This window comes from Cladophialophora yegresii, assembly GCF_000585515.1.
Source record: "Cladophialophora yegresii CBS 114405 chromosome Unknown aczIN-supercont1.5, whole genome shotgun sequence".
Classification (NCBI taxonomy): Eukaryota; Fungi; Ascomycota; class Eurotiomycetes; order Chaetothyriales; family Herpotrichiellaceae; genus Cladophialophora; species Cladophialophora yegresii.
The window spans coordinates 1,343,050-1,366,804 of NW_006913049.1; the positions used below are offsets into that span (position 1 = coordinate 1,343,050).

General features: G+C 53.5%; 8 protein-coding genes across 8 annotated transcripts; 4 read left to right on the top strand and 4 right to left on the bottom strand.

Moving 5' to 3' along the window:
* Positions 1 to 287: 287 nt before the first annotated feature.
* A1O7_07208 (uncharacterized protein) lies at positions 288 to 1,895 on the bottom strand (the record flags this gene model as incomplete). The annotated part of the gene is made up of 1 exon (XM_007761208.1): positions 288 to 1,895. The coding sequence occupies one exon, from the start codon at positions 1,893 to 1,895 to the stop codon at positions 288 to 290; it is 1,608 nt and encodes a 535-aa protein (XP_007759398.1).
* A 632-nt stretch (positions 1,896 to 2,527) lies between these two features.
* On the bottom strand, positions 2,528 to 3,524 carry A1O7_07209 (3-oxoacyl-[acyl-carrier protein] reductase; the record flags this gene model as incomplete). The annotated part of the gene is made up of 3 exons (XM_007761209.1): positions 2,528 to 2,821; positions 2,875 to 3,390; positions 3,450 to 3,524. The coding sequence occupies 3 exons, from the start codon at positions 3,522 to 3,524 to the stop codon at positions 2,528 to 2,530; spliced, it is 885 nt and encodes a 294-aa protein (XP_007759399.1).
* A 3,747-nt stretch (positions 3,525 to 7,271) lies between these two features.
* Positions 7,272 to 8,831, top strand: A1O7_07210 (uncharacterized protein; the record flags this gene model as incomplete). Its single annotated transcript, XM_007761210.1, has 4 exons — positions 7,272 to 7,748; positions 7,821 to 8,123; positions 8,163 to 8,596; positions 8,750 to 8,831. The coding sequence occupies 4 exons, from the start codon at positions 7,272 to 7,274 to the stop codon at positions 8,829 to 8,831; spliced, it is 1,296 nt and encodes a 431-aa protein (XP_007759400.1).
* A 599-nt stretch (positions 8,832 to 9,430) lies between these two features.
* Positions 9,431 to 10,421, top strand: A1O7_07211 (uncharacterized protein; the record flags this gene model as incomplete). The annotated part of the gene is made up of 4 exons (XM_007761211.1): positions 9,431 to 9,725; positions 9,788 to 10,035; positions 10,128 to 10,185; positions 10,237 to 10,421. The coding sequence occupies 4 exons, from the start codon at positions 9,431 to 9,433 to the stop codon at positions 10,419 to 10,421; spliced, it is 786 nt and encodes a 261-aa protein (XP_007759401.1).
* Positions 10,422 to 10,474: 53 nt separating this feature from the next.
* A1O7_07212 (uncharacterized protein) lies at positions 10,475 to 11,693 on the bottom strand (the record flags this gene model as incomplete). The annotated part of the gene is made up of 3 exons (XM_007761212.1): positions 10,475 to 11,243; positions 11,307 to 11,422; positions 11,472 to 11,693. 3 exons carry the CDS (start codon positions 11,691 to 11,693, stop codon positions 10,475 to 10,477), a joined length of 1,107 nt encoding a protein of 368 aa, XP_007759402.1.
* A 1,331-nt stretch (positions 11,694 to 13,024) lies between these two features.
* Positions 13,025 to 16,090, top strand: A1O7_07213 (uncharacterized protein; the record flags this gene model as incomplete). Its single annotated transcript, XM_007761213.1, has 1 exon — positions 13,025 to 16,090. The coding sequence occupies one exon, from the start codon at positions 13,025 to 13,027 to the stop codon at positions 16,088 to 16,090; it is 3,066 nt and encodes a 1,021-aa protein (XP_007759403.1).
* Positions 16,091 to 17,518: 1,428 nt separating this feature from the next.
* Positions 17,519 to 17,888, top strand: A1O7_07214 (uncharacterized protein; the record flags this gene model as incomplete). Its single annotated transcript, XM_007761214.1, has 2 exons — positions 17,519 to 17,694; positions 17,789 to 17,888. The coding sequence occupies 2 exons, from the start codon at positions 17,519 to 17,521 to the stop codon at positions 17,886 to 17,888; spliced, it is 276 nt and encodes a 91-aa protein (XP_007759404.1).
* A 2,574-nt stretch (positions 17,889 to 20,462) lies between these two features.
* A1O7_07215 (uncharacterized protein) lies at positions 20,463 to 22,517 on the bottom strand (the record flags this gene model as incomplete). Its single annotated transcript, XM_007761215.1, has 1 exon — positions 20,463 to 22,517. One exon carries the CDS (start codon positions 22,515 to 22,517, stop codon positions 20,463 to 20,465), a length of 2,055 nt encoding a protein of 684 aa, XP_007759405.1.
* Positions 22,518 to 23,755: the final 1,238 nt, after the last annotated feature.

Below are 23,755 nucleotides of genomic sequence, written 5' to 3' on the forward strand. Positions count from 1 at the left end.
AAGGGGCACGCGGGGAATGCCCCCGTTCAGATAAGAGCCCAATTAGGCGCGAGCCTCAAGCTACATGCCTGTTCAGGCGTCGGCTACGTCCAGCGAATCGGGAATCATTTCCGTCTCATGTTTGCTCGCCTTACTCTTTCCTCACCACACAGTTTGCCATATTTCGAAGTAGTTATAGTCACCTGACAACTCTGGCCTCTGCTGACATTCTTACAGTGTCTGTTTCACTTGTCTAGACACTCTTGTATCTAACCCCCTTCTGACCTCATCTGTATCGGACTCCTCCCTCAATCCTCGTGACCTCCATTAGCAGGCTTCTTTCGTCCTCCCTGACGACCAATAGTTAAGAACGGCACCAGGAACATTGCCAGGACTGCTCCTCCCAATGACACCCAGAATGTCGCCTGGTAAGGCCGGTACCTTAGGGCTCCTGCTCCCTCTGCGGACCCGCCAGCGGTATTATAGATGCTGGTTTGGATCCCTAGACCCACAGTGGCCACGAGCCTGGTGACGGTGTTGAACAGCCCTCCTGCAACTGACTGCTGCTCACTCGGTAGTGAGGACATGACATACATGTTGGTGACAGTGAACTCCAAATCTTGCGATAGTACGCTAAATAGCAATGCTGGGAAGGCCAGCGCCCAGAACGATATGGACGTGTGTATTGCACTGAGAAGAGCAGAAGCAACAACCGCACTGGCTGCACCAATAATCATGATCAGTCGGTTTGAGATCCGATGCATGATCATAGCTGCCAGCACATTGACGAGAATCCCCCCAATGCCTGCCGGAAGAAGGTGCACTGCCACCATCAGAGGCGAGAGTCGATTGATTCTCTGCCAAAGCAGAGTCAACCAGAACAGATTGCCCGCAAAGCCGTAAAAGCCGAGACACAGCACTGTCACGACGAGGGTGAAGTTTCGGTCTTTCCAGACCCTCAATGGCATGAGAGGGTACCGAAAGACACTCTGCCAATAGATGAAGCCTGCGACCAGCACGGTCCCAACCACCAGCAGGGCGATCACATACGGTGTCGCCCATCCCTTTGGTGCGTCCCCGGCCAGAGTCAGAGAAGCCGTGAACATGGCGATCCCTCCGACGGCAAGGAATGCTCCTAGTAGGTCGAATTTGACAAATGTGTCCATGTTGAGCCCTCCCAGTGTTTGTTCGACGTCTGGAGGCGTCGTCCACCATGCAGCGAAGAAAAAGAATGCGTAAATCACGGACATGACCCAGAATGCTGCTCGCCAGGAAGACACCTGCATCGTCACACCAGAGATGAACGCGCCCAACACGAAGCCGACCGGGTTGCCACCAGAAAAGCAGGCAAATGCTCGGTTCTTTCGTCGACTCGGCCTGTCGTACACCGCCCCCAGCTTGCCGATTGCCGGAGGAACGGAAGCCGCTGAGCTGAGACCGAGCAGGCCGCAAAATACATCCAGAAAGTACGCATTCGTCGCGAATCCCGTGATCAGCAGGCAAATGCTGAAGAATGCCAGACTCAACAGGAATAGAAATCTCCTCCCAAACAAATCAGCCACGCGGCCGAAGAAGAGCAAGAAGGTGCCTGCTGCGAGCGTTTGGGCAGCATTAATCCAGGTAACTTCAGCAGCTGTCATACCCAAGTCCTCGCCGATTGCATTCGTCATGCACAATATCGCGCCCGTGAAGATTGAACTCTGTCCCACGGCGATGGTTGTGGTGAGGACGAAAAGGCATTCTTGAAAGAGGCTGCTAAAACAAGCGGGACGGCTGCCGTAAGGATCTGAGTCGACTTGTGTCAAAGGGGCTCCCAGGGACGTTGTGGGCTCGGTTATTTCAAAGTCGGTAGCTTGCCTACTGGCTTCTGCATCGCCATAGTGAGGCGACTCAACCTGAACTGGCTGCTTCTCCATTGCCACAGCACCACCAGTTTTTGGGACAAAATACGGTCAAGACATGCAATCCAGACTGAGTGAGACAGCGCGCAATTCTCAAGAAATAGAATCAATGATGGCGCTTTTACCTATGGGTATGTACAATTAATTCGGGCACCATCCAGGGACGAAAAGAAAAGGGGACTGACGGACATGGAGTTCTGTGACTTGCGGTCGAGAGCACCGGCTAAAATACCTAGCATGGAAGCTGGGGTAACCGAAGCATCCTTGCTGCTTTGACTCAGCGCCAGGGGCCATCGCGGATCTGCTTCCGCTTTCAATGGCCTCGATTGCTGATCAACCGAACTGTATTTCACGACGGAGGATCCAACACCTCGGTGCTGCGCGGAAGGGTTAAAGCTGACATGCAGCTTTAGCACTTCTTGCTCTTATCCAGGGTTGGCATCGACTAATGTATAAGCGTGTTCAGGCTGATTACACCTTGCTTTTGTCTTGTCCTTCGACCTCAACGGCAATGGTAGCCTCATCTGTCTCCTCTTCTTCTGGCCAGGATTCAGATCTCGCATACGCTCTGTTTACTTCGCCCGCTTTCGAACCTCGCTCGAGCTCCGCCCACGATTTCAACCAGCTTACTCTCGACCGTGTCGAGCTTACATATTCCTTCCTCCCGTCACCTCGATGGTCTGCCCGTTCACATAGCTAAACAGAGGCGACACAACAGCCAGGATGGAGCTAGCGGCCTCGGTTGCCGTGCCAGGTCGTCCAAGCGGGATATCCTTATATGCAGCCGCGTCATCTCCTTTTCGCTCAGAAATTTGCTTCCCTGGGATACCCAAAGCAACACGCTGACCGTCGGCCGTTGTGATGAACGCACCTGCCTCTTTAGCGCGAGTCAGGCGGGTATCGATGTGGCCGAAGGCAATCGTGTTGGCACGCACGCCGAACTACCCCACATGTCAGTGTTAAAATTCCCAGTCGACTGAACTTTGACACATACCTGCGGACCCCATTCCTTCGCGATTGTCTTCGTCAGTCCCAACACCCCGGCCTTTGCCAGACTATAGTTTGCCTGTCCCGCATTCCCGTGTGTCCCGCTCGTACTTGAGATGTTGATAATGACTCTCCTCTCTCCATCCTTGACTCTAAAATACTTGCTCGCCTCCCGAACCAACCTGAACGGTGCTGTGTTGTGTACAGCGAGGATGGTATCCCACTGTTTATCCGTAATCTTGTGAATGACGCCGTCCCACGTATACCCGGCGTTGTTTACTATTATGTGGATTTTTCCATTGCCAAACTGCGCGGCCTTCTGGACGAGGATGGGGAAGTATGCGGGATCCGTAACGTCGCCAGGGACAGAGATTGCCCTCTCGGTGCCGGGAGTGGCATCGTTGATGGACTTTGCAACGGCTTCGGACTTCGAGGCGTCAACGTCGCAGATTACCACTTTGGCGCCTTCATTTGCGAAGAGCCGGGCGCATTCGGCGCCGATACCCTGGCCAGAGCCTGTGATCTGTCCATATGCGTCAACACATACAACGGTCTTGTTCAATCGGCAGGTGGGAAGCATACAATGGCGACCTGGCCGTCCAGGAGACCACGAGGATAGTTAAGATGCGACGCAATCTGCTGAGCTCTTTGCGCCATGTTTGGAGTCCGTATTAAAACAAAGATAGCAGACAAACAAACCAGGAAAGGAGTTCTACTTGTGAGAGTATCGTAAGAGAGAGAAAGGTAACGAACGCAACGACTGGTGGTTGTAATTGTAGAGCGCTGCCTTCGGATCGGATAGCTGACGTTGTGCCGAGGTTCAATTTAATCGATTAGCCGCACTGCCGCCCACCAAGTCGACCGATCGTCGTCGAGCAGTACATACTCCGTACTGTGCATGCGGACAACCAGTAGCCGATATGCTCCGGTGGAAGGGAATGGCCTCTTAAGACCGAATGACAGCACAGCTCAAGGACACCAAATGCGCTGGGTTCCTGGAAAACAGCTAGAAAAGGAACAGCGGGACGGGTTGTTCTCACCTCTAACTCACCATTCTCTCATTGCCATCTGTAAATCATGTCACTACTGCCAACATCTGGAGAAGAAATGTGTTAGGCCTCCGCACCCACTGGCCGTCTCTGACAACCGGTGCTTGCCTGCCAGCATCTGGATCTTGCTTGCGAATGGGGCGTCCGGAAGGCCAGTGTGGAGCGTTGACGGTACTCCCAGCGGATTGCATTCAAGCTCTATTTCACATGAACGGCGGATCTGATCCCCTGTCGACAAGTCGAGGAGCACGATCAGATGCAGCTCAAGTGCGTCAACAATGGTAACTGCCAAATGCTGGGATTCGTCACGGTCGCTAGTCCGCCCAAAGATCGTTATCACCGACCCCCACGCGGAGGTGCTTGACCGGGTGAGTCGAAGCGAGAAGTATCACGGAATTGTACGACTCGAGTTCTCTTCATCCCTGATCATCTTCTGCGAGATGATGCCGCCATCCTGACATGGCCGGTGCTGGGCTACTACATGTTGACTTGGCGACCCCATTGTTCCTTCGAAAAGCGTGCTTCCGCCTTTCGCATATGGACGTACAGAATTTTCACTGCATTCCTGGCACCTAGCCCGGAGAAGCCACATTTGGACATTGCTGAAGCGGCAGGCTCCATGCGCTTGCCCCTTAGGATTCAATTAGACCCTCCCGTGGCAGGAAGGTGAGTATAATTTTGTACGTTCGAAGCCAGAGCTCATGCTTGAATATACCGCAGGCTTTTCGCGCTATTCGTGCGAGTGGCAATCCTGCAGACATACCTCTGCCCATGGCTGTTGCCACATTGACGGCATACAGCTGGCTCAGCCTTGTGGGACGGACTCACTCACCGTCAGTATTCTCTTCATTCATGCTGCTTGACTACGCTGCAGACCTGGACCAACGAACTTTCGCTCCACGTTAGCTGATACTCACCCACCAGGCCGCTTCCGTGCTTAGCCTCCGATATTCCACTGGCCAGAAAGCCGCTGGCGAGCATCCCACCCCAGGCTTGACGGGACTGGAATTCTCATATCTGCCAAATGTCGCGCAGATGCCGTCGAAGTTTCTCGATGTTCGCAACGAAATGCCAGCCAGCCTGCCGCCGTCGTTACTCACATGCTTTAAAGCCTAATCTACCTTCACCTTTGGCTATGTATAATGCAGCAAGCCAGAATTGGTCTTCACGCTTGGGCTTCGTCCCGTACCCAGCGTACTGCATTTTCATCTGTGCATGCTCCTGTTCTGTGTTTGTCTGTCAGCAGGAGGTCGTGAAGCCCTGGACTCTCTTACGCGTTATACGAGCCGTAGCCGTTTCAGATTATGCTCGGTTTCTGAGATCTCAGCAATGTCGGAAACTGCCGACCGCTGCTAAGCCTCTGGACCCGCCTCCTGGCCAATTCGAGACCCTACGGAGAGAAGTCAGAAGACAAAATCGAACCCGAGTCCTTGTGGGTGATGTTGCTGATGAGAGAGTTCGAGGAGGAGCTTGAGCTCGACGGCGCAGACAAGCGCTGATGGGATTACGCTCTTTGTTCGACTCTTAGGCCTCCCTGTAGAGGGTGCTATTGTGTGCGCTCGCAGTCTCCGCCTTCTCCCAATGGTTCGGCCAGGCTGGCGTGCTTTACTTCTTGCCCAGCATGCAGTCGACCAGCGGCATCACCGACACGACGACCACTCTCGACATCAACCTCGGCGCCACCGGAACTCCGGTGCCGCTGCCGTGTCTGTGATCAGTCCCATGGCCGAAAACAGTCCTCATCCCATATTGCGGCAAGACTCACGGGCATATGGGGCCATCATGGCGGCCTGTAGGGGCGTATACTAGATGTCAGCATAATAACGCCGCCGCGGCAAAAGCATCCGCGGCTTTCTTCTTGATCGACATGGTCTTTGGCTTCGCCTATACGCCCCTGCAGGCCTTGCATACCGTCGAAACCGACCCTGTCTTACGAGCAACGCGCAAAGGGCATGGCACTGTAAAACATCACAGGACAAGAAATGCCGCTTCCTTGATAAACATGTTTACCATGCCTATAGCTCTACAGCAGATCACCTCAAAAACATACTTTGTGCTCATGGTGACGTGTGGGCTCGAGGGCCGTGTACTATTGGTTCCTAATGGTAGAGACCAAGAGCTATACGGAGTACATTGGAGGAGATGAATGTGGATGCTATTTTCCGAGGCCAGGAATCCCGCGGTAGCCGGTTAGTCTGGTCATGAAGACGAAGTGGAACAAGCAACGACGAAGGGTGCAGGAACGTGGTAGAATTGATGGAAAGTACTCCGTCCCATGATGATGATGCTTCGGGTAACATGTTCCAGTTTCACCCCTGTCGGACGCAAACGGGTGCGGTGCTTCGAGTTATATCGATGGTGGCAGTGATACAATACCACGGTACAGTACCTCCAGTCGATTGACAGCCTGTCCCCACTCTTTCTTGCCTATAAGTGGTATACCAGAAGCCCATCACCTTGTTCCAGCTTGTTTTGCACAATGCTGTACGAGCCTTTCCGGACTGTCTGTCTCACACCAACGATCAAAGCTGACCGATTAAGTGACACCAGATTAAATCAGCATGACGCCTAAGCAGGCGACAAAGCGCCTTTCAAAGGGTACCGTCCTCTGTGTGGCAAGCGGGCAACAAAGCGCCTTTCGAGGGGTTCGTTCCCTCCGCCACACAGTAGACACGCGAGCCCAGGCGCAGAACCGACGAGGTGGTGGTCGACAACATTCTGGCCCTCGAGACGAGCGCGCCACATGCTGGAATAATCCCTTCCTAGATCAATGCCCATCCCCAGCACGGAAGAATCAACGCTGTGTGGCTGTCCAGTAAGCATGTGAGCTCCGCCCAGTCAGCAAATACCCGATAACACGTGGATTGGGTGAGTTGGGCGCATGTCCCAATGCAGAAAGAAGAGAGCGCAGCGCGTGTCCTGTGTAAGCAGAGTTTTGGGCCTAATTGAACAAGCCCGGACAGCCATGTCTCGGCCGCCCAGCCGCGGCTCAACGGGCAGTCGCTTAACTGGCATAAGTCCCTAACAGCCCCTGCGAGCCCCGGTAAGTGCCTGGCGTCACTCAAGTCAAATTCCGTCAAGCTCGGTCAAGCTCGGCGCGCTTGTCTGAGAAGGGAAACAAGGAACAAAAGTGTTTACGCAGTGCTGGACTGGCTCAAAAGTCAAAATACGGAGTAACACCAACGTCATCTCCATTCTTTTTAAGCCGCGAGCTCCGCGCTCCCAAGTCTTTTTGTCGAGTTTCCAGCTACCATACGGAGTACTGTGTATAAGCCTCCGAAGATGGACAAGAGAGAATTTGTCCATTTATAGCCACACGACTGTCTGCGCTCCTGTTTCGTAATACGTCGCGAACATGCCGCCCAGGAACAGGCACTTCGCTACGCGCGAGCCCTTTGAGAGTGATGACAGATTGACACTCCAGCGCGCGGAAGGGCCATTTGGCTTCCTGAACCCAACGCGGGCGCATTTTAACCACTCAGGCCTGGCGACATTGAAAACAACAGCACCATCTGACGATATCGCCACGTCACTCTCACACGAGAGCGTCAACGGGCACAGAACCCCTAAGGCATTGGAGGAGTCGAATGTCCCGGCCAAGGACATCGGGTTTCTATGGCGGTCGCGCGATAATCGCAAGGGTCGCCACCCGTTACTCGTTAGAAGACCGCAAGCCGGTGAGGAGGCCTCGTTCCTGACGCCGCGGCGGACGTCGCATCCTCGGGAGGTGCTGAAGACCGTCATCCGAACATTCACCTATTATCCCGTATGGGACGTTTCGTGGCTGGTGGCCTTCATCTTCACATTGGGCAGTATAATCTGGGTCATTAATGTACGGTTCCGCGAGATTGACGCGTGATGTCGCTTATTCACCCATCGCTACTGACGGACTGATCGTCGATAGGGTTTCTTCGCCTGGCTGCCCGTCGCGGCTCCCTCGACCGAGTTTGACGGCGAAATCTACTATGGCGGCGGCATCACTGCTTTCATCGGCGCGATCCTTTTCTTCGAAGTCGGGTCGATACTCCTCATCTTCGAGGCAGTCAACGCCAACAACACCGGCTGCTTCGGCTGGGCCATCGAACAGCTCGTCGACGACGAACGTGCCGCGGGTCGACAACGGCTCCGCATCGTCGCGAACAGCCACCACTGCCATCACCACCACCAGAACCGACACAACTTCGTGGGCAAGCCCTCCGAGCTGACCGTCCCGGAAGCGATGCCCAAACCTAAATTGAGCTCGAAGTCCGAGGCGGACGACGTGAACGCGGACGCGAAGAAGCAGTGGCACTGGTTCGCCACCTGGCACGACCTGTGGACTCACTATTTTCACGAACTCGGCTTCCTGGCCGGCTGTGCCCAGCTCTTCGGCGCCACCGTCTTTGGCGTTTCGGGAATCACCGCCCTTCCGGGCATCATCAACCACCTCGAGCCCCAGTGGAAGCTCAACGCCGCGTACTGGATTCCCCAGGTGATAGGCGGGAGTGGCTTCATTGTCAGCAGCACACTGTACATGCTCGAGACGCAGCAGAAGTGGTGGAAGCCGGCCCCACACCTCCTAGGCTGGCATATCGCGGCTTGGAATCTGGTGGGCGCATTCGGCTTCACGCTGTGCGGTGCCTTAGGCATGGCGTACAAGAACTCGGGGGCCCAGTATGAGGCCGGGTTGGCCACTTTTTGGTGAGACGAATCCCTGCAGCCCTGAATCCTTGAATCCAAATCTCTGAATCTCTGAATCTTTTGTGTAATGTGGTACTGTGTTTATCCCTTCGTTGCGTTTTGCCTTTCATTTAATTCTCTGGGATACCCGTGCTAACGCGCTGCGGCATGAAGGGGTTCCTGGGCATTCTTGATCGGCAGTTACTTGCAGTTATACGAGAGTCTGAATAAACATCCTGTGGAGGAGGTGTCCTAGGCGGAGGCGTCCAGAGCCAGACGATAGCCGAGCTGTCTGCCTGGTATCATCGTCCGTCAAGTCCGTCGGACGGAAGACGAAGAGCCTGTCCCTTCCAGCAAGGCCTGTATGGTCTCACTATGGAACGCCCCGTGGGAATGCCGTTGCACCAGATGGCGATGGCTGCCTCGGAGCGCCAAGATATCGGGACAGGTTAGCCAATAGGAAGATACAGAGTACCTTTTGAAGAGATCGCGCTCATGCAGGACAGGGGCCTCTTCATTCCGTTTCAGGCATAGTCGAGATCCTTTGTATTTCGCGTCTTCGTACCGGTCACGAAACAGACCATCGTACAACATGAAAGTGGTGGACGAAGAGCTTGTCTAGGGACCTGTTGGTAAGCCCCTTTGGCCAGTATGGTCCTAGGCGTCGCATTCGGCCAATGAAAATGATGGATGCCTGTCGACGACCGCGATTCCTCGAAGAACTACATGGTATATAAAATGGCAAGACCTCGCAGACACCATTTCTTTCACAACTTCCTCCTGGATAAACACCACACTCTTCTTTTGCCATCTCCTTCTTATCGCACTCAAAAGGCATTTGGCAACCAGTCACCCATGGCTCCAGACACCCTTTCCCTCGCCGGGAAAGTCGCTATTGTCACGGGTTCAGGCAAAGAGAATGGCATCGGAGCTGGTATTGCTTATGCTCTTGCGCGCAATGGTGCTTCAGTCGTGATCAACCATGTATCTGAGGCCACGGGCCCTCGAGCAGCAGAGGTGGTCAAGAAGATTGAAGCAGCTGGGGGTAAAGCTGCTGTCGTCCAGGCCGACGTAACCAATCCTGCAGGTGCTAGCACCCTGGTGCAAGGAGCATTGAAGGCTTTTCAGGCGGAAAAGATTGATATCCTCGGTGTGTTTTCCCTTATCCAGCTGCATCTTCTATGTGCCCACAAGCTCATACGCGATGAACAGTGAACAACGCCGGCGGGGGCGCGACAGGTCCTGCTCTGCAAGCCACCGAGGAGGACGTGCTACGAACCTTCGGGGTGAACGTGTTTGCGTCGCTATATATGACGCAAGCGGTCGTTCCCGTCATGCCTCGTGGCGGCCGCATTGTCAACATTGGCTCGATCGCGTCCAAGATGGGGATGGCGCCGATACCGTTGTACAGTGCTTCCAAGGCTGCGTCGGACACGTTGGCTTACACCATGGCAACAGAGGTGTGTACCTTCACTGAAAGCCTTTGACAACAAGAGTGATGGAGTGTGTACTCAAAAGGATTGGGATGTTTGCTAATCTCTGGTGCCAATAGCTTGGACGGGGTTACGGGGTCACCGTGAACACTGTCGCTCCAGGACCCGTACCGACAGGTAAGGAAATCTTGTGGATTTTGAAACGAAGCTGACATGGTATCATCACAGACGGACTGCCCAAGGGTCCAGTGGCTGATGCTGTGCACAACTTCCTCCTCCCGATGACGAGGGCTGAAGAGCGAATGGGAACCGTAGAAGATATCGCTGACGTTGTCCTGCTTCTTACTTCGGAGAAGAGTCGATCGATCACTGGCCAATTCATCTCTGTTTCGGGAGGTATAACGGGAGGTTGAATTGCAGTAGGACCAACGACTTTGCCAGGAAGAGTCGCCGCAAGAGTGTCCACTCAAGCTGCACGAAGTGATGCAACGGGTTCGTTGAAGTGGGAAGCTTCTGGGGCAATGGGGAGGAAGCGGGCAGCACAATTGAGCTCGAACTCGAGGCTTCTGGCCCCAGCGTCCATCAAGGGATCGAGCCAGACGAGCTTCTTTACGCGCGCAATGGCGTCTTCGCCGAGGTAAATGCCCATGTTTTCCATAAATATAGAAATGGCACCGACATAGACATTTCTCCGCTGCTCTGCTTGCTCCATTGTTGCAACGATGACGGTGGCCCACAGAGAAAGCTCCGGGAATCTTCTGTCAAAGTATGTTGAAGTACGGATCATGAGCGAAAATCGCTCCAGGAGGGTGTCAAGTTCATCCGAGACTAGCGAACATGCTTTCTTCAATCTTGTCAACATGATAAGTAGGGCAAGCCGTACAAGCTCACGCATGGCGATCTCGGGGAGTACAGTGCTAGGAGCCTCGAAGTCGAGTGGCCGCGGTAGCGATAGCAGAAGATGCATGACAGGCGTGATGCGTCTTGCTGCCGTTGCACCGTCTTTCCAGAATCGTTGATTGTACGCATTCTCGTTCACGAACGTAGCCAGCTGCATAGAGTTTTCAAGAGCAGTTGCTATCTTTTTATCTTGGTCGGAGCCATCTGAGAGTCGCAGGAGGAGTTGCTGCAGCGCCGTGGACAGTGGGACCTGATGTGAGGTCGATGTGGTGGAGCTCTGAGGCAATGGGAAGCGCGGCTTCGTGTCAAAAATCGAGGATCCGAGCACATCGAACCTTCCACAACTCAACTTCCTGTCTCATTGGGGCACGTAGCTTGCTTTGCTGGGTGATACTTACCAAGACACGAACATCGCGACAGTGCTCTCAAGACGCTGGAAGTTGCCGCGAACCAGAAGGATGTTCTGCAGACCATCCATGTGCATGGCATACCGGTCCCATCTGCCAACGGTACACTGCCATTCGTTAACGGATATTGATATGATGGGATTCAGGGAAACAGACGTCGTGGCAGAGAAACCCAAGCACCGTGGTAATAACACCTTCACTGATATTCTCGGGTTCTTGTTTTAGCCTATGCACGACTTGGTTCAGACACAGACTCAGGTATTTCGAGGACTCTTCGAAGTCGCTGTGCTCGCTGCCTGTATTTATAGTCTTCTGGTGGAAGAACAACGCAGCATTTGCTAATGAGAGGTAGAAGGCGGTGCAGTCTACAACAGCCATTGCCCACCACTCGTTTCGAAACGGTCGGTATAGGTAGTCGCCCTCAACATGCACTGGTGATCGATGAGCCTGGGAACATTAGACTTGGTGCGATACAGAAGCGTACTAAAATGTATCAGCTGCCGAGCTCTAGAATCCGTGTCGACGGGAAAGATGCTATAGGGATGCAGGGTTCGAGGGACTTGCTCGCCCCATTGCGATCCCGGATCCTGAAGCATAGCCGAGTCCTGAACGAGGTTGTCCGTACTAGGGACAACCCCCATATCGGACTCAGATGTCGTACACACCAAGGTCCATGACTGCGGACGTCTTCTGCGTGAATCGGCAACTCTTGTCATAACATGATGTCGAATTGCTTTCTGGGTATTTTTCTGCTTTGATTCTTCTGGGTGAGAAACATTGATAAATTTGAAGCTGGCGCGATTTTTTTCCAGGACACTTGGTAGTATGACAGGGCGTCTACGTCGCTTCATGATCTTGAGCCGAGAGCATATCAACTCTAAAGGTGAGAGCGGTTACAGAAGGTGAGATGATGGTGAGACAGAGGTGAGCACTTGGTGAGCTTACTCTAATGGAAAAGCCAGGAGAATGCAATGTCTGACAGAAACTGCCATACCTAATCAGGTGGGAGCATGCTTCTGTCAGACAGTCAGTATCCACTATTGATGATTGGGCGTCTGCTGTTCCCACCCTCGCGATCTAGCCGCAGGCTCAAAAGTTTCGCGACGAACCTCGCGATGGGGAAAAGTCAACGACATCATTGAATACAGTACACGAGTCTCGAGCAGCCTCCTTCCACAGCGCATGGCCACGACTCACTCTCATCGCTCCTCTCGCTTTTACATGTCGTCCTGATCCGCATCACATGCCTTCCAAGTCGATCTATCCTCCGGGTCATGCGCAGATGCTTTGAGCAACTTCCCTCCAGAAGTCGAACCCGCAAACTCGTGCTTGCTTCGCATCTGCCGTCCCTGCGGCCTCGACATAGCACGGTCGCTGCCACCTGCAGGACTACCTACCTCAACTTCTCAACTCGTAACCCTCACCTCTTCAAATCAAGCGTCAACACTCCATCTCGAGATGTCTCAATCACATTCAGTCATCCGGACGATGCAAAGTACGGACATAGAACAGGGGTCTCACGAGAGAACAGGAGGTCTACAAAGAAACCCCGTGGAAGCTCTGTTGAGGACTGTATAGCTCAACTAGAAAGATACCTTCCGAGAGGCTTGAGTCAGTTGGATTTCCTTGAGTCACGAACCGTCGTTACGGGAGAGCCAGTATTTGCGGATGTGCTCGCTATACTCAAGCATGGTGATAGGGAGAGTGGGATGGATGTTCTGGCCTTTATGGTGATACATCAGCGTCGACACAAGGCTGCCATCCACCTCGCCGAGGTGCTGCTGAAGCAGGTTGCGCTCGCCGTCAACGAGCCGTTCAAGGACGAGCTGCCTTCAAACATCAACTGGCCTGATGAATCATTCCGGAAGAGAAATGGTGCGCCTATTGAGCTGGAACGTACTTTCCACGTAAGCCGCCGATCTCTGGGAACCTCCCTTGAACTTTTCGACAACGCTTCGCAAGGGGATGACAATTCCACTGCTATGGAGCTCATCTGGTCTTTTCTGGCGGATGTCGTTGTTGCATCTTCCAAGCTAAGCACGGACGAAGGCAAGCAGGTGATGACTACTGTCCATCAGATCCTGGCTCTCATTCACAAGTTGGGGCTCGTCCCATCCAATATCTATGCTCACTGCCTGCCACGAGAAACCACCACTGTCCAGCAACCGCCGGTTCTGCACCTCCTAAACTCGAATATCCTGTCAACGCTCTCGGATGCTGTTTGGCATGCTTACCAGGACGAAGTGTCTGCCCGGTCAAAGAAGGGTGAGAGGAGTTCTTGGAATTTCTTCCCTGAACCACCAGGCAGTCCTCTACGAGCCAAGGGACGTGAGCTTGGTCCTGACGTTTGGGTTGAATTCATCCTTTGGTGCTGTGTCGAGGCTGGCTTTGCATCGACCGGCGTGAGGATCCTCAAGTCATTGCGCGAAAATGTGGCAAATCCCTGGCGGGCTGTTCCCTGGACCGATGTGGGACTGCCTCGGAGTGATCAGAATCAGTCGGTTTATCAAGAGCAACAGACTTCTGGTGACGCAGTCTCTCGAGAATTGCGCTCTCCAGACGGCAGTCCCGATAAGTTCATCAGCGCTGAAGTAGTTGTTGCCGTTGCCGACAGTCTGATCAACATTTTCAACTCAGAGGCTGGGAATGGTACTCTTTCCATCTATGAAGTTCAAACCGAACTCCAGGAACTTGTGTCCTTCCTGGGATCTGCGGGTGTTGCCCCGACATACATTGACTATCTTGCTGTTCGGCTGCTTCAGACTGAGCTTTTGTATACCTCGAACCAGGTCGGCGCCTTGCACGCCTGGGCATCCACCCTGATCCGTCTCCGCGATCTGCAGAACGCCGAGGAGCAGTCCCGCCACGAACCTGGGCTTACGTTCGATTTTGTCCTGGATCGTTCAGAGCTGCAAGCGGGTGTTCTGCATCAATCTCTTCAGGCTTGCATCGAGAACAACCTCGTCAAGAAAGCAGTCGACACCTTTACAGATATCCAGAAGATGGTTGATGGAAACAAGCTGCAAGCTATTGGAGAGTTCCTTACTCTTTCTCTTCGTCCGGAAGACGGCTTCTTCACTTCCAGACTTGGCAGAGGACAGAACGAGTTCCTCAAATCTTATGGGCAGCTTCCTGCTTACAAACTGGCAGCTTTCCTGGATCTGGTTGGCCATGCCAAGCTATTTGGGCTTGGCGATTGGCTTCTCTTTTCAGACGATATTGATGGAGCTGCATTGCCTGTTTCAACATGGGGCCAGCCTTCTGTTGCAGCTGCGCTGACTCGCTATGCCGCAGCCAAGGGAGACCTTTCCCTGCTGGACAGAGTTTTGTCCATTTGCGCTGCCTCCAACAGGAAAATGACGGTGAACATGTTGAGAGCTTTTGTGATGAGCTACGTTACTATGTGGGAGTGGGAGAAGGCGGCACGAATGCTCCAAGAACTGAGACAGGCGGAGGGTGGCGGCTACAGCCCCCAGATCGTGGCCTGTCTCGCAGCTACGATATTACGCCTGGAGGTCGATCCCGAGGTCTTGCTACAGGAAGAATCGATGTCTGACCTTACCAAGGCGCTTTTACTCTTCTCTACAGTCTTGGACGGTCTCTATGATTCATCACCAGCAAGCTTCAGGATCGATCAAAAGAGGATTTTCAAGCAGCAGATCGGCTATCTGCTACGTCTCCTGGAAAACGTGGCAGACAGCAGAGTGGTGGAGACTGTGAGCAACTTCAAAGCAAAGTTTCCGGCCAGCAATGAACCTCATCTCTCCCCAGAGACGTTCAACGTGGTCTACTCTGCCATCGTCGAGACCAAAGGCGCACTGGAGGGCCGCAATGTCTGGCACTTGTTCTGTAAAGATCCGAGGGAGCCTGACACTCTACGCGACGGGGGACTGCGTGATAACGATGAGATTATGTCTGACGAATATGGCCCCAATGAGGAGGACTTCCCGGAGTCACACGCAGAAGAGTCAGCGGAGCGGGGGGCCGGCATTCCTTCTGGGGCTAGTAACCATTTGTCGATTTCTGGCATGGACACTGAAGCCCTGAATTCTGAAGACCTCACCAAAAGCTCCATGGAGATGTCGTCCAGTGGTCGGACTCTACTCGCATACCCAGCGTCACTCAATATAGATTCTACCTTACCACAAGACGGACTCGCTTTCCCCGGCACTCAGAACATTGGAACAACCATCACCGAAAGCGACGGCCTGGAGATACCTATTATTGGCGCTGACACCGAGTCGGAGAATTCGGCACAAGAGCTCACTCAGCTTGTTGTTCCTGACAGCCGTACTTTGCAGATTCTAGTGAGACAGGCTTTGAGCGAAATCGCAGCGAGAAAGGCGCGCAAAAGGCCCTATACCGACCTGGAAGAGGTTATTCAGTGGACAGGGCAATTTTACGCCGTCTTCAATCTTGCGCCCGAGGATATCAGGACAGAGTTCCGAGTGTCAGAAAACATGCCGCGTGCACTGAGAGTTGCTACCAAGCATCGAAGGAGTCGGGCTGGACATACGGCACCAGCACGAGAGAAATTTAGACCTAACGTGTCCAGCCAATTCTCGAGGGGAGCATTCAATACTCGGTTACCTGGCACTCCTCGCCCGCGAGAGCACGCAGCTCGAATATTTGGCGTATTCCAGATGGATGATGATGAAGTCAAAGGTGATGATCGGAATGGACCTGTCTATGATCAGAGGACGGAGCGGGATGGACATGTCGCTCACGGGTTCAAAGTTAGGAAGTTTGGCACGTCGGTCACGCATAAATCTTGACCTAGCATAGCGTCGGCGTTCGGGAGCATGAAGTGATCTCACGCAAGGTATGGTTCAGGTGCGTGCTTTCCGTGTACTATATTGTACATCCATACCCTCTATATATATAGACCGGGACAAGGGAGGCCCTCCTCAGTTCGTCTAATCATTTTAGCCAAGATCCCATGAGACCACTCGTATGCCAATATCTTTGGTTGGACCGGCTTCACGGGTCGATCAGCCGACAACACTAGCCTATCTGCATCCCACAAGTTCTTCTCGGCGCTGTCAACGGCGACAACATCGCGAAGACTGGACGCGCACGCGTGCGGATATGCATGTCGGTACTTCCATGCCCAGCATCACCACGAACGCCAGCCAGGAGTTTCCCCGCTCCCATCCGTCGGCATCGTACTCGGCGCTCGCTTCCCGCGGGTTCGAGGGGTTATGGCCTATGGCTCAGGATATTGTAGTCGTGGTGCCCAAAATGCTTCATAAGAACGCGGGGAAAGATGACGGACCCGCGCGTGGGAACCGCAAGACTCGACTTCAACTGCCTGTCTACTTGTTTGTCTGCTTGCTTGCTTGCTTGCTTGCTTCTCCATTGATTGATTACGCTTCCTATACACAAACCCTTTAATGTACAGTCCCGGCCAACAGCATTCTGTACTATTGAGTACCGGTACTATCGAATCCATCCCAGCACCCGTCCCAGCAAGCATGTCTCAGACAGTCGACAGGAAGGAGACGCATGGTTGGGGCTCGACGCCGTCCCAGAGACACTATATAAGTCACGAGCAGGCGATAAAGGTGCTTGAGGCCGGTGTCAAGCGGGCGAAGGAGATCAAGTAGGTCATGATCCTCTCTGCTCTAATTTGGTCTGATTTGGTCTCGTCTGGTCTCGTCTCATCTCGTCTGGTTTGCATCCTCGTGAGGTCTCTCGAGGCTGGCTGGGCCCACAGCTCCTTTCCCTTCCCATTCCTTCAAAGCTCAGGGCCGGGGAGTCAGAGAGGAGTCTCGCATCCCTTATTGTCTCTCATGCAGAAGAACGTCGGAATGACGAACCTCGCACCCCTCTTCCCTCTAGCCAAGCACAGAAGAAAGTTGGATCAACGAGCCTGGCACCCCCCCTCTTTCCGCACAGGCACAGAAGAAAGTTGTATTAACTAACGAGCCAATGAAAGCGTCCCGCAGAACATCGCCGTCCTCGACCCCTCCGCTTGGCTTGTGGCATTCGTCCGCATGGACAACGCCTTCTTGGGCAGCATTGTACGTCTTTCACGTCTCGTCCTTGCTGACAGATTGCCTCCGTGTCGGATGAACGGTTGATTGATCGACCGATCGATCATGGTGATGCGATCTGAGCTGATCTGAGATGTGGCCTCTCACGTCCCGTCCCTCACGCCGTCACGCCGTCACGCCATGCCGTTACAACTTACCCACTGATGAATGGACCAGGACGTATCCCAGAAGAAAGCCAAGACCGTGGTCTTGTACAATGGCAGTCCCTCCGACGCGTTGAAACAGCGCAGCGAACCCGGCGGTGATCTCTTCGCTATCCAGGAAACGAACGGCGGGACCGTCGTGTTTGGGGGTGGATTCCCGATTTATGATGCCGAGGGATTGTGAGTGGCCGTCCTACCTGAGTTTAAGATTGGTCCCTACCTGCAAAACGGGTACGCTTCTTGTTCGGGGTCTCGGCTAATTTGTGGTACCTAGCTTTATCGGAGCTGTGGGCGTTAGTGGAGGATTGGTCGATCAGGATATTGACGTTGCGAAGGCGGCCGTGGAAGGCAGTGGTGTTGGGACGACGGGGTGATTGCCGATCGTGGCGAATTGGGTGAGGGAGAAATGGCGAGTAACGAGGCGAGCATACCTTGTTCGTGTCATCCAACGAAGCTAAGCTGCTTGAGATGAGTATGGTGGTAAGGGGGGGCTGTACTTCGTACTGAAGTACGAATAGGAAAAGTATTTCCGGATAAAGGAATACCAATGCTCCATCCACCATGAGAATTCCATTCGAATGAGGCCTGCAAAGACATCTGACTACCACTACTCGCTTACCCTGGTGGAATTAGGTTTTCGAATACCTACTGAGCCTGAGTCCTGTGTCCCGTGTCCTGGGCCGGAGAGAAGTCACATGCTGTACTCCGTAAGGAGGCCGTCTGTTGAGTGGTTGTTGCCCTCCGTATAGTGCATTGTCCGTCATCTCACGGTGTGATTCTCAGGCATCAGGCCGCGAAACCGTCCTCCCTGCCAATCAGATCTCGCAAGGCTTACATCCGTGCTTGTCAGCAAGGATAGAGACCCGGGGGAGATATATATCGTAGATCGAGAAGAGCTGGGTGCCTTGTTGAGTCAACGTCTCTCCCAGCAATCACGTCACTCATCCTGAGCTGGACACCTTTATTTCCGCAGTAAAAACAAACGCCACACAACGCCACGCAGGCATGACGAACCCCCGGAGTCGCAGGGACTACTCCCCGACCAAAGACGAGGCGAGTACAACTTCTTGGACCAAGCAGGATGAAAGGACAGAAGGACACGCGCTTGCCAGAGCTGGATCCTACAGCGCAGAGCGATGATGATGGGTCGCTGAGCGGGCTGAAGGAGAAGCTGCTGAAGAGGAAACCGAAGGAGTCGAAGTGGAGGCGATTGTTTGGGCGGAGGCGACACAGGTACATAGTGTGAAGGAAGTGGTGGAAGGAAGGATGGAAGGGAGATCGGATGGCGGCATGACTTGCATTCTCAAGGGGCGCCAAGTCGGTGGACAACTTGCGTCCGTCCTGTGGTACTGTAATTAGTCCACTGGTCGATGCGGGCGAAAGGAATGTCTTTGGGCGCTGGGGATCCTGCAAAGGAGATTTAGGAAGGCGGATTCCACGTCGCTTCGGTTCTGGCGGAGGCTGGAGTTGCCTCAGGACAGGAGGACCAGGCTCAGGAGGTCATTCGAGATAATTGGTGTCCTGGTTGACTTGGACGCGAAACTTCGCGACCAAGCTGGGCATCGGCTACACCTCCCGTGCGGTGTAGGAGATGTGCTCCATTGTCGAAGATAAACCCTTCGTATGGTCTGATGTCAACCGGTATAGCATGTTTCCTCGTTGAGGGAATGGTGCACTTCCCGGATCCCGTGTAAGGTAATTAAACGGCCGCTAAGTCATGTTCCTGCGTGGCTGTGGCTGGTCCGCGGCTCTCGTCTTGATTCTGTCCGTGTTCTGCGTATTGGTGACACCGTGGTGGGCATTGGAGACTATGTGATATGAATTCTTGAAGTTCGGGTGATATCTCTGAAAGTGGAAAGACTCACTCACAGGTGAGGCCGCACATTATCCCAAAGCTGGGCGCCAAGGGTGGTTGAGAGAAATCGCGTCCGTCCCCATGCTATATGTCCGGCTAGCTGTCGCATGTGCAGTGTTACATGTCTCAAAGCACGAAAGGTGATCGAAGTGGAGGTGTCTTGCAATTGCGGTCAAGTGCCCGTCCTAGAGAAGCAGTGTCTGCATTGCCTGATGCGAGCCGTTACGTTCCCATGGTGTGACATGAATTACCTTGCCATTCTCCCAAGGGCCCTTCTTCCGGGGAGCAGCACACAGCATCAGCAACGGTCGTACCAAGTACATGTCAATAATGATTCCAGGTCCATTCTCCGTCCACGACGGCGTCCAAGCCATGACTTCAGCTTGGGTATCAATGTACATGGTACCGATTGCTGTGGCCAGGCGTTGTCAAAGACGCAAATCATCCTAGTACGTTGTCATGGAAGGCAAGAGTGGAGGGTCTCAATGCCAATGGAAAAGGAGAGACAAGACGGATGTACGGAGTAATCAAAGTGAAAGTGGTAGTCGAAGGCCTGGCAGATCTTCAGATCACATCCTGACGCGCCGGATGCGGCGTTTTCAGTTTCAGAGGCAAGTGCAGTCTTTGCGGTGTACATGTCCTCGGATTTCTTAGTATTCCAGAGGTAGACAGATGTCACGCCGATGCTGTTCGGTGGAACTGATCAGTGCAGAGCATTGCAAGAGCTGATGTGCGAGAGCACAATAGTCCAGTACGGAATATTGCGTTCAAACTGCAGATTAGACTAGACCAGACCGAGCGAGATGAAGACAGCGATGAAGAGAGGAGCACGAGATGCCATGATGATGCAGACTCTTCGAATATTCCGTTAGATTTACAGAGTGAGTTTTTAGCGCTATAGATATCGTTTGGAACGAGACGAGAACTACGTACGGAGTACTGCTACCGAAATCTGAAGATAGGAGGTCTTTGTAGGCGTCGAAGAATCCAATACAACGCTCAATGTGATGCTTGCGTACAATCGTTTATCGTCTATCACCGTTTACACGGTGCTGGTGCTAATATACAATGCGTCGACGTGCGATTTGAGTTGTCATCTCATCCCTCGTCCTCCTGATGCGGTCGACAGGGGACTCCGGTAAGAGTCAAGTGGCTGCTCCTCTTGTTCGAGTTCGGCCTCGACCACAAATATGTCGTCGAGCTTGAGCTTACTCTGGCCCGACGGACCGCCCATCTCCTGCCCGCCTTCATCCTCGCTCAGTGATTCCTGACTACCGGCAGCTGCGGAGGACCAGTCGTGCAGCAAAGGTGTGCCGACGATAGGCGACTCGGCGTTGTTCTTCATCTGCCAAAATAACCAATAGACTGCACCCATACCAATAATAGCGAGTGACGTAGCTGGGTATGCATAGTACGCGAATCTCTTGTTGCTCGTACTGTTGCTGCTCTTATCTGATCCGGGATTGATCCACGGAAAAATGAGCAGAAGGGCGTTACTGGCAAGGAACACAATCGTGTGCAGCCGGGGCGCAGGACATGGACTCAGCCAGCGCTCGTCCGACGTATTTTGCAGGTAGAGAAGACCTCCTGCAATGGCGACGGACAGGACGGAGACCGGGTAACCACCGATATTGACGAGGAAGGTGTAGATCTCTCCAGGAGGAGGTAGGACGATGACCAGGACGCTGACGAGCCAGTGGAGGAGGAGACCTGACGCTGGGGCTCCTGCGGCGTTGTTTCTCCGCCAGAAGCTCGACGCGGGGAGAAGTCCTTGAACTCCTAGCTCTTGATTTACTCGAGCTTGGGCGAAAGAAGTGGCGGCGATGTTGCCGAAGGCTGAGATGATGATAAAGCAGGGCAAGATTCGCTCGCCCCACAACGAACCGAATATATTGCGGAGATAGTGGCTAGCGACAACGACACCTGAAGAGCGGAAATCATCTTTCTCCACCGCACAGAAATACGCGACGTTGGCCAGAATATATCCGAGCGACGCGAGGGATAGGGCAACCGGACCCGCGACTTTGATGGTGGAGATCGGGTTGCGCACTTCTGACATGACCTGGTTCGCTGTGTTGTAGCCGCGAAAGCAGTAGAGAACTTGCAGCAACGCAGTCGCATAGTTGTACGGCTTGGAGCTGGTGCCAGCCCATATCGACGTGAAGTTCTGATGGGCAATGGAGCCCGGCCCTGTCGTGGCCGGGACTCGACCGATACTGGCTATCCCGCTCAGGATAACAGCTGCGAGGATCAACATCTTGGCCACGCCGAGAACGTTGATGATGCGGAGCCCTGCGGACGGCGCTTGGGAATGCAGGAAGCAAGCCAGCGAAATGACAAAGACAGCGACGCCGCGTACGCCCCACAGACCGGGCTGAAACCCCGAGGCTGATACCGCATAATTTCCCAAGATAATGCAATTCGGTGTACTGAATCCCAAAAGGACGACGTATGCCATGAACATGCTGGTGGCCAGCAATTTCGGCCGTCGGAAGATACGTTCAAGATAGACTCTTTCTCCGCCTGAGCGAGGCAAGGCAGTGCCAAGGTCGAGATATACCGACAATCCGCAGAACGAGATCACGGCACCCAGAAGCCAGATGACGAGTGTCATTCCAACCGAGCCGACCTCAGTAAAGACGGACGACGGGACCGAGTAGACCCCGACCCCAATCGTCTTGCCCAGTATGAGGTTGATGGCGGAGAACGTCGTGAGTTCATTTTGCCCGAGAACATGTTTTGGTCGATCTATCAGGCTTGGTGTTATTGATTGAGCACTGAGTGGAAGAAACTGGTGGCCGACTTTATCCCGGCATAGTGAAGAGAGGTGTAGTGACTCCGGCTTGAGGCTTGCGGGTCTTGTTGTCTTACCCTTCTTGAAGCTGCTGTGGTGACTGGAGGAGTTGGCCTTCGCCGGTAGGCCAAAGCTCGGTCCAGAGGAGATGATGGGGTGTGCGTCTTCATCCTGGACGGAAGCAGGGGTTTCCGGTTGCGCAAGGCTCGACGCCGAGCCTGGAATGCTTGGTGTTCTTGGTGTCCGCGGGATGCGTGGAGTGACGGGAGAACGACAATCGTATCCAGGGGATGACAAGAAGGATGTTGTGATTCCGGCGGCCAAGGTCTCGCCCAAGGATCTTGGCCGTTCCATACCGGGATGAAAAAGTGCTTAATGGGGCGGTTTACTTGCTCAATTCCTAATTCTTGCTCGGACGATGGGCGCCAAGTCGGCTTCCGTGACCAGTACGTGGATCAACGTGGAATTTGTCAGATGATATACATCTGTGCTGCGACAATGCCAGAACCTTTGCATTTGGCAGAGAAACGAAGAGGAAGGCAACGCATATGAGAATTTCGTGACCGAAACTGCAGTGAGAGGGACTGGTTCCGAACAGGTACCATCAGCCATGACGGGCAGAGGGCGCCCACTGAGAGTGACACCTAGCTGCGATACAGTCCACTGCTCAACCGCTCCCCCCGCCAAAGTTTGACAATCAGTCGAGACGAGGGATGATCCGAAACGATGGGACTGCATTTCACCAATGTCATTTTGTTTCAACGCGTGTCGGTTGAAGGTCCGGCGGCCCGCGATGAAACAACTCTTGGCGGGGATCAGGAGAGATTGTCACAGACCGGCCGTGCTTGACTCCACTGGCATCTGGTGCCGACGGTTCCACCGCCTTCTTTGTTCGAAGCTTTCGGCTTATGTTCAATAAGCTTCAGAGTATCCGTGTTCTCGAGCTCGGTGAAAATCGTGCTTCGGGTCAAGACATGCCAAGATCAGTCTACTAAATTGTAGGCAGGTACCATAGCAGCTGCTGTCAGGAGTCAAAGCACATACAAACACAGTCAAGCGCCATCTACAAGGTCAACTGTAAGTGCGTCTCGAAGCTGAGACGGCCAAAGTGCACGGTCTAGCTCTACCTGGCGCCGTCGCAGATGTGAACCGGCGCCACACTGGTGGGCTCCTGTTGATCTAGGTACAGCAATAGCATTTTGGATTCACCTAAAATAATCTGACCTCCCGCACGACAAAGCTGGTTTATCGTTGGGGCGAAAGCAATAACCGTGCTTCCGACAATAAACATTGCCGACGTGAAGTGCCATATTATCCCAGACATCTGAGACTATAGGGTTGATTCGAGTGGCAATCCGCTTGAAGCATTGTCAACGACTGAGCAGAACGTCTGCTAAAGGTCGAGTGTGGCGATAGTGATGGATTTGTTTTGAACAATGTGCTCGGATCTAAACTCGGCCAAGCTACATAGTCGACACGAGAGTCGGCTCCTCCCACTCGGCGTTGTTGTTCATTGAGTTGTGCGTTGTGGACGACGACTGTCTGTCTAGGGGCTCAAGCTCTACGGTAATATACAAGATACGACAAACCAA